At 40.0% G+C, this 14178-nt stretch overlaps 2 protein-coding genes across 8 annotated transcripts in view; one reads left to right on the top strand and one right to left on the bottom strand.

The window, feature by feature from the left end:
- Positions 1-6188, top strand: part of ZFHX2 (zinc finger homeobox 2) — a 70735-nt gene extending 64547 nt beyond the window's left edge. For all 4 annotated transcript variants that reach the window (XM_063454884.1, XM_063454882.1, XM_063454881.1 and 1 more), the window contains one exon: positions 2704-6188. In XM_063454884.1, the coding sequence (XP_063310954.1) occupies positions 2704-3509 (806 nt within the window). In that variant the 3' untranslated portion in view covers positions 3510-6188. The remainder of the gene's footprint in view (positions 1-2703) is intronic.
- Positions 6189-7754: 1566 nt separating this feature from the next.
- AP1G2 (adaptor related protein complex 1 subunit gamma 2) overlaps positions 7755-14178 on the bottom strand; it is a 57016-nt gene continuing 50592 nt past the window's right edge. For all 4 annotated transcript variants that reach the window (XM_063454871.1, XM_063454873.1, XM_063454872.1 and 1 more), the window contains 6 exons: positions 13403-13507; positions 10208-10337; positions 10000-10138; positions 9287-9447; positions 8309-8407; positions 7755-8212 (listed from right to left, as the gene is read on the bottom strand). In XM_063454871.1, the coding sequence (XP_063310941.1) occupies positions 8111-8212; positions 8309-8407; positions 9287-9447; positions 10000-10138; positions 10208-10337; positions 13403-13507 (736 nt within the window). In that variant the 3' untranslated portion in view covers positions 7755-8110. The remainder of the gene's footprint in view (positions 8213-8308; positions 8408-9286; positions 9448-9999; positions 10139-10207; positions 10338-13402; positions 13508-14178) is intronic.

Here is a 14178-nt window from a genome sequence, read left to right as displayed (position 1 = left end):
GTGTCAAGATGAGAAGAGAAAGAGAGAGATAGCTGGGGAGAAAGTGAGCTGGGGAGAAAGAGGTTGGCCATATTGACAATATCAAATGAGAACTATGGACCATTTATTAATATTCAGAATTAAAATGCCACCTGGATGCCAGAATCCATGTGAAAATAAGGGATGTGAGGTTTTGTAATTGCAGAAAATTATCAAACTGGTAGTGAAATGGGAGCAGTAGGGAGTAAAATTGATACATTAATGAGAACAGTGGAGTAACAGAAAAAAGAGAGCTGGGAAATAAGTCGAATGGGCTGGAAATAACAAAGAGAAATGGATGGGCTGGGTTGTTACATATAAGGAAACTGCAAGAACCAATGGGTGAAAGGAATAGTGAGGCCCTGTGGAAATATAGAAACAAAAAATAAATATTTGAGAATGGCATGTAACTAGAGATGTAACTATGACAGTAAAATGCAAAGTAAATAGTACAGGGGCAGGTCAAATAATTCCATCTTCATTTCATTACAAGAACAGGGGCATTGGAATAAAAAGAAATTATGGTAAAAGGGAAGAAGCATAGGTGTGATATGTAAATATGGAGGGATATAGAAGAAATACAGTTACAGGAATTAATGCAGTTGGACAATGAATGAACAATGGGAAAATAATGGTGTCTTATTACATGAAAAAGTCCAAATCCAAGGCATCAAGAAATTTGATACATGTGTGGAATGGATGGAAGAGGATTTGGAAGAAGTACTAGTAAAATAGGACGGGTTAAAAATAGTTAATATTGGAAAGACCTGGAAAAGAGGTGTGTGTGACCAAATGATGTCTGAGAGATGCACAGGAAACATTTAGCATGTTAGAGGTATCTTGGAGGACAGGGCAGTAGGTTGGATGTAAATGTCACGTAGGAGTATGGCTAACATAATTATAAAAGATATGTTTGAGATTGTCATAGCTGGGAGTAAACATGATAAACTATTTTATATAAGGATTGGTAGAACACTTTCGGCAACAGGGAAGCACTTTGTTGGGTTTTGCACATGGGAAAAGTGAAAGTAATAGTAGAAGAAAACAGTGCACTTGAAACATATTATGCAAAGAGAATATCATACGATATAAATAAGGTTAACATAAAACTAATATCTGGCAAGATTGACAGACAATTTGAACTCCTCACGCTAAAAACAGTTTACATGGGAATAGCTATTGAACAAAATGGGAAGAGCTATAGTACCCAGGATACTGGATGGACAATGAGTGGTGGACATGACTTTTTGGTAAAAAGTTAAAGGCTGAGAAAAATGCAGAGCAAAATGACCAGGCAAATTGAACTGATAGTAAGGGGTGGGATATTTAATATAAAACATTCTTCAGATAACCTGGACAAGTGTAAAAGCTGGGTATAATATAAAGGACTTGGGATACAGTTAAAGATAATTGGTGGTAACTGGCTGGATGACCCTCAAGAAAAATGATTGGTTATCATATGTGAAAAAGAAATCACAGATGGGGATATTTAGCAAAGCACATTGGTTACCATGGTGGTTACTCTTTATTTAGCCTCTTGTCCCAGAATAGCACCTTTTTTGAAAGAAGGAGGATCTGAAGTTGTAGCAGTAAGAGATAATAGTAGTAGTAGTGTGGGATAAGTAAAGGCTATTGATACCATACACAAAAGAGGAAAAATAATTGTTGTGTAAATATAGGGAAGGAGAACTGGAAGAAGAACCAATTCCTGTGTAAAGGTGAAGCATATGTGAGGGCAATGTTGATGGCATATGTTCAAGAGAGACTATAGGGGAAAGAGTCAGTTTGACATTGAAACAAAGATAAAAGATTGGTGTTAAACGTAACCTAGGAAAATGAGAAGAGCGGGAGTATTTTACATAAAATGTGTGTGAGTGTGTGTGTATGTGTGTATGTATATATATATATATAGAGAGAGAGAGAGAGAATGAATGTGTGTTTGTGTGTGTAAAAATATCTATGTAACTGTGTAACTAAATCTACAATTAGCATTACTACAGCAAACATAAAGATAATGAGAGTCCTACTGTGACACTGTATAACATTTCAAACTTTAAGCACCTTCAATGCATTCCACGTCATAAAGATAGAACTAGAAACAAGTGCAAAATTACCGTGTAAAGGAAGAGAATGGAAATGCAAAATGAATGGTAAATTGACTGACTTTGTAACATAGCATAAGAAAACAGACTGGCAGCGTGGGAATAGGAAAGATTTGGGCTAAAATAGTGTACAAGAAAAAATGTGTGAGATCAGGTACAAAAGACGTTAGTGGAAAATAAGAAAGATTAAGTGGAAACTTAGTGGAAATTATGATAATGGGATAGTGGAATTAGGCTGTCGATAACAAGGAAATTAATTGGTTATCACATAACTGAGAGCTGGGGCAAGGTGAGGTGTTCTGGAGGATTTTGTTGTGAGGCATTAGGTAGTCTGAATGTTCTTCAGAGTTGCAGGTATTGGTTTTTCTTCTGTTTAAAATCTACTGCCTTCACATGAAAAAAAACACTTTAGTCTAACTATATCTGCTTACTGACCCATATCTTTAATTCAAAGTATGTTAATACATTTATGACTTTTGCTTGCTCTCAGTTACATAATATCTTTAAACCTATATTTTCTTTTCACTTTAACACTCCAAAACTGTTCTAACCCCTTTTCTTGTCCTGTCTTCTCTTATTCCAGGCCCTCCTCCTAGCCTCCTCGGAATGGCTTCTTCTGTATCTCCAGCTCTCCTTCCCCGTACAGCTCCACCTGCCCCCTCTGCTTCCCACTCCTCTAATGATGCCTCTGTGGACTCTTCACAGGCCACGCTGACCCCTGAGGCCTCTGGTACCTCCGCTCTCAAAACTGCCCCTCTAATGGGGGCCCCTTTTATGCCTTTCCCACTAGCCCCAGCTGCCACCCCGCTATTCACACCCCAAATACAGGGCCCATATTTCCAGCAACTCTATGGTTTAAAGAAGCGCTTGTTCCCCATTAACCCGGTCATACCACACACACTGCTAGGGCTACTCCCTACCCCTCTAAAACCAACAGCTGAGACCGCACCACCCAGAAAACTAGAGTGTCCACAGACCAAAGCAACAAATGAGTGCAATGTTGGGCAGGAGGAAATGCTAATGGTAGAGGAGGAAACAGTGGAGAAAGATGATGACTTAGATGATGATGACATCCCAATGGTGGATGTAGCAATGAGGTATCAGTGCCAGCGTTGCAAGGCATCATATGAGGAAGAAGCAGAGGCTGAAGCTCACCAACGTGCAGTCTGCTACACTGGGCCACCACCTCACCCACCTCCACTAAGGATGAGGGTCTGTACCTACCACTGCCTGTCCTGCCAAGTCTTGCTTCAGGGCTCTGCAGCTCGCAGCCAACATCTAAGGTCACAGCAGCACCGTGTACACAACATGTGTGGTGATGGAGCATCCTCTGCAATACCTCAACTCAGGCCAAAGAGTGCTGCTACCTCTGTGCTCATGGCTTTATAGAGATGCCCATGGGCAGTCTCACATTATAGAAATGCTTTTCAAACTGTCTTCTTCTTTACTGGCCCTTTGCTTGTTTAAGTTTTCCTTTACTCTTTCTATGTTATTTTCCTTCACTTTTAATTAATTTCCTTTCTGTTGTTTTTCTGTTGCCTTTGTGTTATTCTCTGTCTAGATGTATCTGTCTGTTACAGATGACGCATTCCTTCAATTAAGAATGCTTCCTCGATCATCTTCTACTGGAGTGCCATTGTACCTGTTGACTTGACTGCCTCTCTCTGTCTCTCTTCTGTCTTTCTGCTATGTCCCTCCAGTGGTAAAAGAAATACAACTTAACACAGGCCAAAAAGAAAAAACAAACAAACAAAACCTAAAACCTCTACAGAGAAATACTGAGAACCCAAAGTTTTTCTGCATTTCCTGAAACTGGTGCCAAAACGAGAGTGACCTCTCTCTGTTCTTGCGTCCTGCACCCTCATATCCTGATGTAGGGAAGAGGAACAAAAAAAAAATTATAAACTGGGTAACAGAGGGAGGAATAAACTGAAAATAACCAAAAGTTCCAAGACATAAGGAGCAAAACTCAGAGGCAGCACCTGCTTTCCTCTTACACATGCGTGTATACGTGTGTGTACAAAAGATTATGGGGATTTTATTTCAAAGGGGAGATATTGCACCCCTCCACCAATGACTGTAAAACTTAGGGGGTGAAGATTACACCCCAAAAACTCTCTCTGTGATGCTTTAACTATTTGTGGAGGGGATGAGGGAAGGGCTTTATCTTTTGTTTGGGGAGGGTTGAGGGATAGGGGCATTTTTCACTCCCTTGCCTCTTGTATAGCTCTCCCCATACCTCATTCCCAAAGTTTTAAGATTGGGGTATTTGGGGTGGGGGCTGGAAGGGTTAAGCCAACTAACAATAACATTTAAAAGAAAAAAAAAGACTTTTGAATCCAAAGTTCGTGACAAAGAAAACTCGAGAAAATGTTGACACCAAAAAAAAAAAAAAAAAAGGATCGAAGGAAATGATGTGTTAAAAAAGGACAATTATTTGTATTGTGTAAAAAAAGTCAAATGGAAAAAGCTGGGTCACTTTGCAGTACATAATGCAGAGCAGCAAGTAATCTGTACATGTGTTTACCATCACCAAATGTGTTTAGTGTGGGCCTCAAGTTGTGGAACAATCTAGCAATGCTCTTTAAGGATTCTCTACACCTTCATAACCTGTCTAATTTAACGTTTCCAATTCACCTCAATTTTCTGTCCATTTACTTTCTCTGACCTGACTACCGAGTATGCCATCGTCTGTGCTTTGGAAATTCTTCCTTTTTTTGTTTCCTACCTCTTCATATCCTTCTGAAGTTGTTATTCCATTCCATATCCTTTCTTCTATCAGTCTTCTATTCTCTGCACCTCATAACTTATTTACTATTACCTACTGATGCATCACTGCACCTGGCTACTTTGGGTGTATGTCAATGATATTGGTACCATCCCTTGAATATATATATACATACATACATGCATATACACACACACACACAAAGACAATTACACTCTACACTTTACATGGCCAACTCTGAAGAGCTTTGAAATGACAAGGTTCAGCTTATTTTCAGTTATGCTCTATTTCTAAAACTATAGTTATCGCGTTGCAAAAAACACAAACCAAAACAGGATACTAATCATGCATTGCAGGTAAAACTATCACATTTGCTTGTTACCCACATCAGGTCTACAGAGTTCACTACAATTCTCCACTTACAATATACTGGCCAGCTCTCTATATATATATATATTTTGGGACAAAACAATTGTGGCTATTTATTCTGTTAGCAGTGTGATTTGGTAGTATTCTTCAAGAACAATTCAAATGCAAAGGTAAATTCTTAGAACATGTAGAGGAACCAACAGACCACAGAGGTGGTTTTGTCTAGCTTTCAAGTTTTGAACTTACAGATATAGAAAATATATTCCGTTATTATAAGATAGGTCCTAATACATTCATGTTGACACCAAATTGACTTCCTAGAGGTCATAGGATAACTCCTCAAATATTCTTGCCTATACAAAATAACAAAATGGCACTTAATCATAGTCAAATATAAGTTAAAAAAAGGCCAAAGCCAAACAACTAATCATTTTTCTTGGAGAGTGTGATATCCTTTCTGGGTACCATCCCAGATGACTGCTCTCATCATACAACAGAAACACCAGTTCTCTTACTTTATCTTTGCAAATCAGTTCCATGACGTGTTCACTATTAACCAATATCTCATCTCTTTCTAATATCCCCTCTACCTCCTGCTAACATTCACCTATTTGAAGGGTATAGCTCTGTGGGGATACACAGATTGTGGCACATACAGATTGGGCCTAGGACTCTGGTTGAACATTCAGGTAAAACCTGCAAGTGTCTCTCACCAAAAATCACAAGAACTGCTATAACCAAACTAGAGAGGACAGCACTGACAGAGGAAATCTGATCCAACCAGAGCCAGTCCGCTAACTGATTTAAAGAGGTGTATATGACCCACTCTTTACCTGCATCTTTTAACCTGTATAGTGACCAGCTGCTCACCCACCATGGATTGTCGCATGCAAAGAGTTCAAGGAGTTTTTCAGAGTGATGTATAAATGGTTAAAAAAAAAAAAAACTATAAAAACGAAGATAAAATGTTATCATGGTGTCTGTGTATTCTATGAAAATGTTTGTAGACTCAGTCTAACCTGCCCACTGCTGGGTTATGGACAAAAAAAATGGAGTGCAAACCGCATTTCCTCTCAAGAGGCTCACAATGATATCATGTGTATTATTTTTGTGTTAATCTGTCTCACCGTTCTCTGGAGGCCTTCTGCATCCTCCCTTTGCAGTCTCGCTGGTGGCCATTCTTGGTGATTTTCTGAAGTTCTCTTCTTTAACATGAACGCCTCCCTTCTTGGCTCAAACATGGTGACAGGCCGTTATGCAGTATGGCACACCTGGCACGTTCACTCAATAACAAAGGCACATATACGATCACACGCGACAGATGCACCACTGACAGATATTCAGTGATCATAAGAAAAATTGGTATGGGTAAGAACGATAGAGGGTATTGCTGTGCCAATCTCTTCTATATATATCATTTTTTTTTAGTGCCATGTCTCATGTTACATACCCTTCCTCGCTTTTTCTCTCACTTTCATTCATTCTCTGTACGGCACAATACAAAAGTACCAGGTGCCAGCTCTGAGGGGCCGCGTCTGTGCCAGCTTCTCCGCCAGCATTGTATCTCTGCCAACTCCCGCTATCTGCCTCTTTATGCCCATCTCTCTGTCTGTGCATATCTCTCACGCTGACATGCTTTTCGTCTGTATCTCTCAGCCCCACTCTCTCTCTCTGCCAGTCTCTCTGCCCGGGTACGCGCACACAGGGCACACACAAACAGATGCAAATACATGAACACGCACACAGATGGTCAGTGCCCACAGCTGCCAGCTCACACCTCAGGGAGCTGAAGCGGGTGGGTGTTGGTGGGGGTGAAATATATATACGGTGGGATATTAGTGGGAGGGTAGAAAAAGATGCTGATTTTTCGATGGCGGATGCATCTGCTACTCTGTGCGCAATCTCCCTCCTCCGTCACTGCGCTGTCTCTCACACTGTTGTCTCTTGCAGTCTGTCATCTTGAAGGGGGCAGGTACAGGCTGGCTCAGTGCCACTCACATGAACCCCCCCCGTACATCACCGCTGACTGCTCCCCCTTCCACACAAATCCAGACACCCCTCTCATCATCATCACCACACAGCATTAATTAGCTGAGAGAATTCATTATACTCACAAATCCTAATTAACACAAACAGCCTAAGGGGAATTGCCGGATGTATGCATGGCAGAAAAAGTGTTAACCATGGCTGTGCAGATTTCTCTATGTAGCACTCAGGGGATGTATTCCATCAATAAAAAACACTCATGATCCCAATTTTGAGTGCCTTAGTACAGGAGGACTGGCTGAATTCTAGGCAAGAGTAGAGGATCTTGAGGAAAGGTAACACAGCACCACCTGCAGGAGAAATAGTGGGACTGATTTGTATTAAATTCCAGGGAAAGGAGCATGAAGTAGATATTTGGCTGTTTTTTTTTTTTCAAACTCTGCTAGCATTGCAAGCTACTTTTATTTTTATTTAGAATGCATACAATATTAATCACAATGTTGATTTATGTGTGTTTGCAGTAACTTCACTCGGCTGAAAGAAACATAAAGTCATTATGAAAAGATGTATTTTTATTACAGATTGCTTCAGCCACTGAACAAACAAATAACACAACCAGAGTCTGACCACATCTGCAATGAGACTTCTCAAAAACACTGCCCTTATGTTGCCATGTTGAATCCCCATAACGTACTTGGGAGTGTGACTTTCATTTCACCTGCACTATTGCTGGCAATGTGATCCAGTCTGTGGATTTGATATTGTACAGAAAATAATATATCACTGCTCACACAATGTTTTAAATCCCTGCTTTTCTCCCTTCTTGCACAGAGTTCATTTCCTTGTCATATAGGAGTAACTCTTTCTCTTCATGTTACAGCCAAGTTTTATCCAGTATGCAGTTAGATCATTGCCAGGTTCCTACAGGGAAATTGCCAATTTCACAAATTTCTTGAGCAGAATTTCCGCTGTGCGAGAAAGAAAAACGAAGACGCATCTTTAGCGGGACCTGAGGAGAGGAGAAACAAAAAATGAATAAATGAATGAAAGAAAAGTCATTCAGCATGTGAATTCATCATCTTCCTGCCATTTAATCAGTGCATACCTTTTGAGGATTTAGGACCCGGATACACTGTGTGACAGCTCCTATACCAGATGCTTTGACGATGGAACCACTGGGAGCCTGAAGCTGGAGCTGAACACTCTGTAAAAAAGGAAACAGATTCACGTCACAAAGGATATATCTAGATCCATACACACATAAAACCCAATCATGCGCATCAGGGAGGAGACATATTCTCCAACTCAGCTAGTCAGCTCAGATATTTTAGCCTCAATGTTGGCATTCGGATTTCAAATAACAGCAATTTGGAGTTAAGTGAAACATTGTTTTTCTTCATCAATAATATCTCAGGACACACTGCTGGGTAAACCCTAGATCATTGACAAAAGGTGGTCCCATATTGATTTATCTTTTTTTTAATAATATAATATAATATTTAAGGGTTATTTGGGAGAACTGTGCAAGTCACTCAAATCTATGCACAGAAGAGGTTTGCGGAAAACACACAGAGGTGCAAGCATGCCCAAAAGTGGCATCTCATTAACTGGCAAAATGAATGAGAACTAGAGAAATAAGTTTTCTTCTAGAAGTTTTCTTTTAGTTTCCATTCCCTTGCAAAAGCACACCTGCATCACCCACTAGATAGCCCAATGCCCAGTGCACCCCTGTTGTGTCAAACACGGTCCCACTAAATTGTCAACACCATGTATTGAAAACACGCTCCTCAATCCACTGCGTTTGTTGATTGCGGACCAGCCACAAGTCAGGTGGCCGCCTAAAGTATGTTAAAGTAGTATCACATCACATCCAGATAAGGCCAAGGTTCCATGGTGAATATTGTGCGGACATCAGTGACAGGCAGCTGCAACACACATCACCTGCCACTGCTCCCACAGCTGTATTACCAATAACAGGTGGGGGTGGCAATGTAGCACCATTTTTAAGGATTATTTACTAAAAAGCTTAAAGAATTTAGGTTCACCAGTGTCTGGGATTAGGTAATATACCAATTATACTGACCTTGGGTACAGCAGCCTGCATCTGGAAGTCAGTCATGTCACTGTCAGAAGAATTAGTGGCGCAGGAAGTGATGACTAGAAGTGCAGGATTAGTGGGCGGACGTAGAAAAGAGAACTCTACATTAAGCCCATGATTATTATACACAACCAAGGGAGGTAATGCTGCAAGACAGAGTGAATATGTGAGTATCCAAGTATGTCATATGGTATTCCGGAACTATGAACCCTTGTGTCAAAACCGTGTTGCTTTATTGTTGCCAAGTCTATGAATAATAACACAAAGCTGATTATTTTCCAATTTCAACTGCAGAGCAATACAAACCAACAAACCAATTTTCAGGAAATATGTTACTGCTCTATATAAATTGTGGAAAAGTGTGATGCTGAGTTAGGGTCAAGAAGAGTAATTTGTCTGGCCTAGGACTGTTCACAAGGGCATTTCTAAGTCTGCTGTGTGCTGTTGCTGACAACTGATGAGTGCTTGGCAGGCCTGTAATTAATACAGGTTCTCAACTAGGAACCCATTGTAAAGTACTACAGGGTTTGTTATTGCTTTATTAAGAAAATAATGACTTCAGTGTAGCTCCATCCCTCTACACATTTCTGCTAAAACAACTGATGCTGACCTCTGACTCCTGATTTCTTATACCCCTGCAGTAATATGTATGAGTCCTATTATTGGATATGTTGTGCAGATATAAATTCTCTTCATACCTGGAACTGGGGTATCATCCAACAGGTCCAAGAGGCTGCCACCATTATGAAGATTCTGGGTAACATTCAGGTCAGCAGCAGGAACTGGTGTAATTACATTCACAGGGCTCTCTTCAAGCAGCCCCAAGAGATCTGTGACCTGCAAGTTAATACGGTCAGCACCTCACTTATAAATCCCACTCACTTTCTAACTTCCATATACTCTCACCTGGCTTAATGTCTGCACTGAGGAGGGTTGACTTTGGGGTAAGCTCTCTACAGGTGTTCGTCTTTCCTCTGCCAGAATATCTCCTCCTTCAGATTTCTCTTCCACAGGCATCTTCTCCAAGATGGCTGCCCTGAATAAGTAATAAAGACAGGAAACGTTAAAAGAGACACAGACCCTTCAAATCCTAATGGAAGCATTTGTCAATTTTCTCTCTTAGGTATGAGGGATGTAAAACCAAATTAAATGCTACATGCGGAATCACACTGATCTGAACTGATGTATGTGAGCTTAGTCTTGCACATTTGAGGAAACCTGAGAATTATCTCTGGATTTTGCAATTTGGAAGAATATTGCCAGCGTGGTGAATGACCCATATTATCAAAAAGCACGGAAGTAAAAAATTTAACAAAGTACTTATTGTGCTCTTGACACCATTTGAACGGAGGTTTTTGAGGTGACATAACATATGTCTATAAGTTTGTCATGTGTTTTGGAGGTCAGAGTAAATGTTTAATGTTAAAAGCACACTATGCTATATACTACTAATCAGCTGGGCAAGAAATACTTGCAGGAAGGTAGGGAGAACACCACTGGGGAAGGACTGTGTACTGGGAAGGCAGTGCAGAGAGAATGGGTAGGGTAGATGTTGATTGAAAGATTTTAATATGAAGCAGTGGGAAGTAATAGAGATGTAATGATTCGGAGTGACGGCAGAGGAGACTGAAGGTGAAGGACTAGCATGGGAGGTGAATAGAGAGGACTAACACAGAGAGAATAGCTAGAAATGAGCCCAATAAATGGGAACTGAGAGAGGGAGGGAGCATGGGTGAACTGACATGAAGGAAGGGGGGGGGGGCTTTATTGGACAGTGAACGCTTATATAAAAAGCAAAATAGAAAAGCTATTAAAAGAGAGGAGTGGACTGATAGAGAAGATCATTTTCCAGCGGTCTACACGTGCAAATGCAGACTTTCATTTAGTATACAAATCCTTGTATGTTTACTGGCAGCAATAGAGAATGTATGTGTTTTGTTAAAAAAACTAAACAATAGACTTTTTTTTTTTTTAAACAAAACACAAATGTTCTCATGCTGCAGGAGTGCTGCTGTCACTGTATATAATTTATTAGCTTTGCTTTGAGCTGTATGTCTCTAGGTGTATTACAACTATTTTGATTTCTCAAAGATGTAAGTTAAAAGCCATTTTGTTTAATACATGTATATAATTAGTATTTTATCTAATGGAATCCCAATGAGTATATATGTATTGTGTCTGTGATACAGTAATCGGGTGTGGGTAGAAATGTACAGGAAGAGTGATACACTGCAGATACAGTGATGTCCTCAATGAGGTGCGCATCAAAAGCACTGCCAGGGAATGACTACAATGTGGTTATCAGACTCTTTGGGTTTGTGATAGCAGTTACTGGTCTTGGCGGTTCTGTTTGACAGACTGCTCTAAGAATTAAAAAGGGCCTTAGGGTGAACTTATTTTCAAAATTCCCAAGCATCTTCATATTGATGTTTTTCAATCTATTAAAGGCCAGCAAAGGGAGATGTAATTATTATTTTCAACTGACCTATCACATTATGCATCACGTAATATCACACATCCAGCACATGGTGAAGTAAGAGATTTAAGGATGTAGCTTCTCCCCTGTCCTTTTTTTTTATGCTGCTGACTGATGGGTGAATTTACATCAATGATGCTGCTTGCTAATTATCCTGGTTAATTGTGCGAAGGATAATTTTGTCCCTTGTGAAATCCTAGGACCCCCTGGGCTGCTGACAGCCGTATTTTCCAGTCAGGCCACAAAGGATAATTATTTTGGGCAGCCGAGATTCAGCAGGGTGGGGGTGGGCAGAGCACATGCATTTACAATCACAGACAAAGACGGAGTATAAATGTAGCTACCCAATTGGAGGCTCGAAAACTCTATTGTGATGATTTCCAAACATATATCCCATTTACCACCTCTCTAAAATAAAATAAAGCCCCTCCTGTTTAAAAGCAATCTATTACATGATTGACTAAAACATCTGAAATCACTTATTATTTGTGTTAACGTTTATCCTTTTCATTTAAAATAATATTAAAGGGACACTCTTGGCACCATAAAAACTTAATCGGAATGAAGTTGTTATGATTTGACAAGGTCTCCAGGCGCTGGCTTACTTCAAGAGGTTAAAAAAAACATTAATAAATGGTTTAACCCCAAAATCTGGCGCCCAGCTTCTTCCTTTGCAGTCCGGAATTTGAATCAGGAAGCCTTGAACTGGGAGCCATTGATTGGTCTAAGAGGTCAGGATGGTTTGCATGTGTGGTTTTTGTATTTGAGATTCATTTTGTATCAAACTGGAGGCTTCAGATCCGTGTGTTCTCATGAGTTCAGCATATAATTTTGGTACACTACCTGCAACCAAGGATGCAGATTTGAGATATCTGTAGTACGCGGAATCAGACACCCAGCAGTGAACACCTTATCTATTGATCGCGGCTTGAATTTGTGAGTAGTGTCTGTTGTGACTTTATCCCTATTTTTCTGGTAAACCGTTCATTAACAGTTTAACCCCTTTGCAGTATGCTGGTGCCCAAGGATCTTGTTGCAGCAAAATAACTTAAGTTCGATGAGGTTGTTATGGTGCCTGGTGTGTTCCTTTAATGATTTAGCAATTGAGGTCACAATTTAGTTCAGTCCAGGCACAGCCAGGGCATACATGCATTGGAGGAGGAGAAACTGAAGCACCGTTTCCATTTCTCCTCTCTTTGTGCTTAATGCCAGGTACCAAGGACAAAGCTTATAATAATGAGTGACAGGGCGCCAACTGCAGATAAAAAGGCTTGGAATTCTACACCTCAAATACATATTATGGGAGATCTATAGACTGGATAAGTAAACATAATATTCAGAGTCGTAGGATATGACAGTTCCATATAACTATGGTTTAATAGTCATGCATCATGGAAGCAATTATTCTAATCCTGGCCCACTGTATGCAATTCCCATCAGTTTTCAGAATTAAAAGGGATGTCTAGTCAACCTTAATCTACAGCCCATCATACTTCATCTATATGTCACCTATTTTCACATAATATAATGGAGCTTGCTCCATTTCCCCAATTATCATTCTTATTAATGTTCGCATCTCTAACATATTACACAGCACTGCACAATTATTATCTCCAGATGCATACCTCATGTGGTCGTATTTCTTGAACAGAGCATTGTACTCCACTGCTCTCTGCTGTAACTCCACGTCATGACAGCTGCCGTATATAGAAACCACACGGCGTATACGGCTGGGAGAAAGAAGGGAATGATGAGAACAAATACACAATGCAATACAAATGGCAACACATAAAGCGTCAGAAAACTACATTTAAAAACTATTCTGTTGCTCTCCCAGTTGGGCTTGGATTCAGCCGTCTTATACGGACTGGTGTGAAATAAGCTTTGTTGGTTCAAGATTCTGACACTAGTTTCACATGTAAACTACTAAACTGTAACAAATAAAAAACTGTTTTTGTTATTGCTATAATTTACAAGGTTCTGTGAGTGAACCTCATCTAGAATTATGACCATTTAATCAAGATTAAGCGGAATAATGACCCATTATATGCACACAGCTAAAACAATGCTCCTACAGTTGTTGTCTGATGTGGCTTGTACAGAAGGTTACATTTTTTCCAGTGTAGGAGGATGAATGAGATTCACTAGAACAATGAATGATAAGTTCAGGGATAAAAAGCAGAGACAGTAGATCGCCTAGGACCGCAGGCTGTGCGCACTGAACTATAGTATAAGGACTAGAATCCACAGGAATGTCTTATTCAGAAGACCATTTTTTAGTTTGTTGACAGCAAACTACTTTGTACACCTAGTCACTTATTTTACATTTTAATGTCAAAATAGCTGAACTGAAAACATAGTTGAGTTGGATAATTTTTCCCATTTTAGCTATTGTGGCCTA

Source organism: Pelobates fuscus, chromosome 5 (genome assembly GCF_036172605.1).
Source record: "Pelobates fuscus isolate aPelFus1 chromosome 5, aPelFus1.pri, whole genome shotgun sequence".
In the NCBI taxonomy this organism is placed as follows: domain Eukaryota; kingdom Metazoa; phylum Chordata; class Amphibia; order Anura; family Pelobatidae; genus Pelobates; species Pelobates fuscus.
This window is presented reverse-complemented; position numbering and strand designations above follow the sequence as displayed.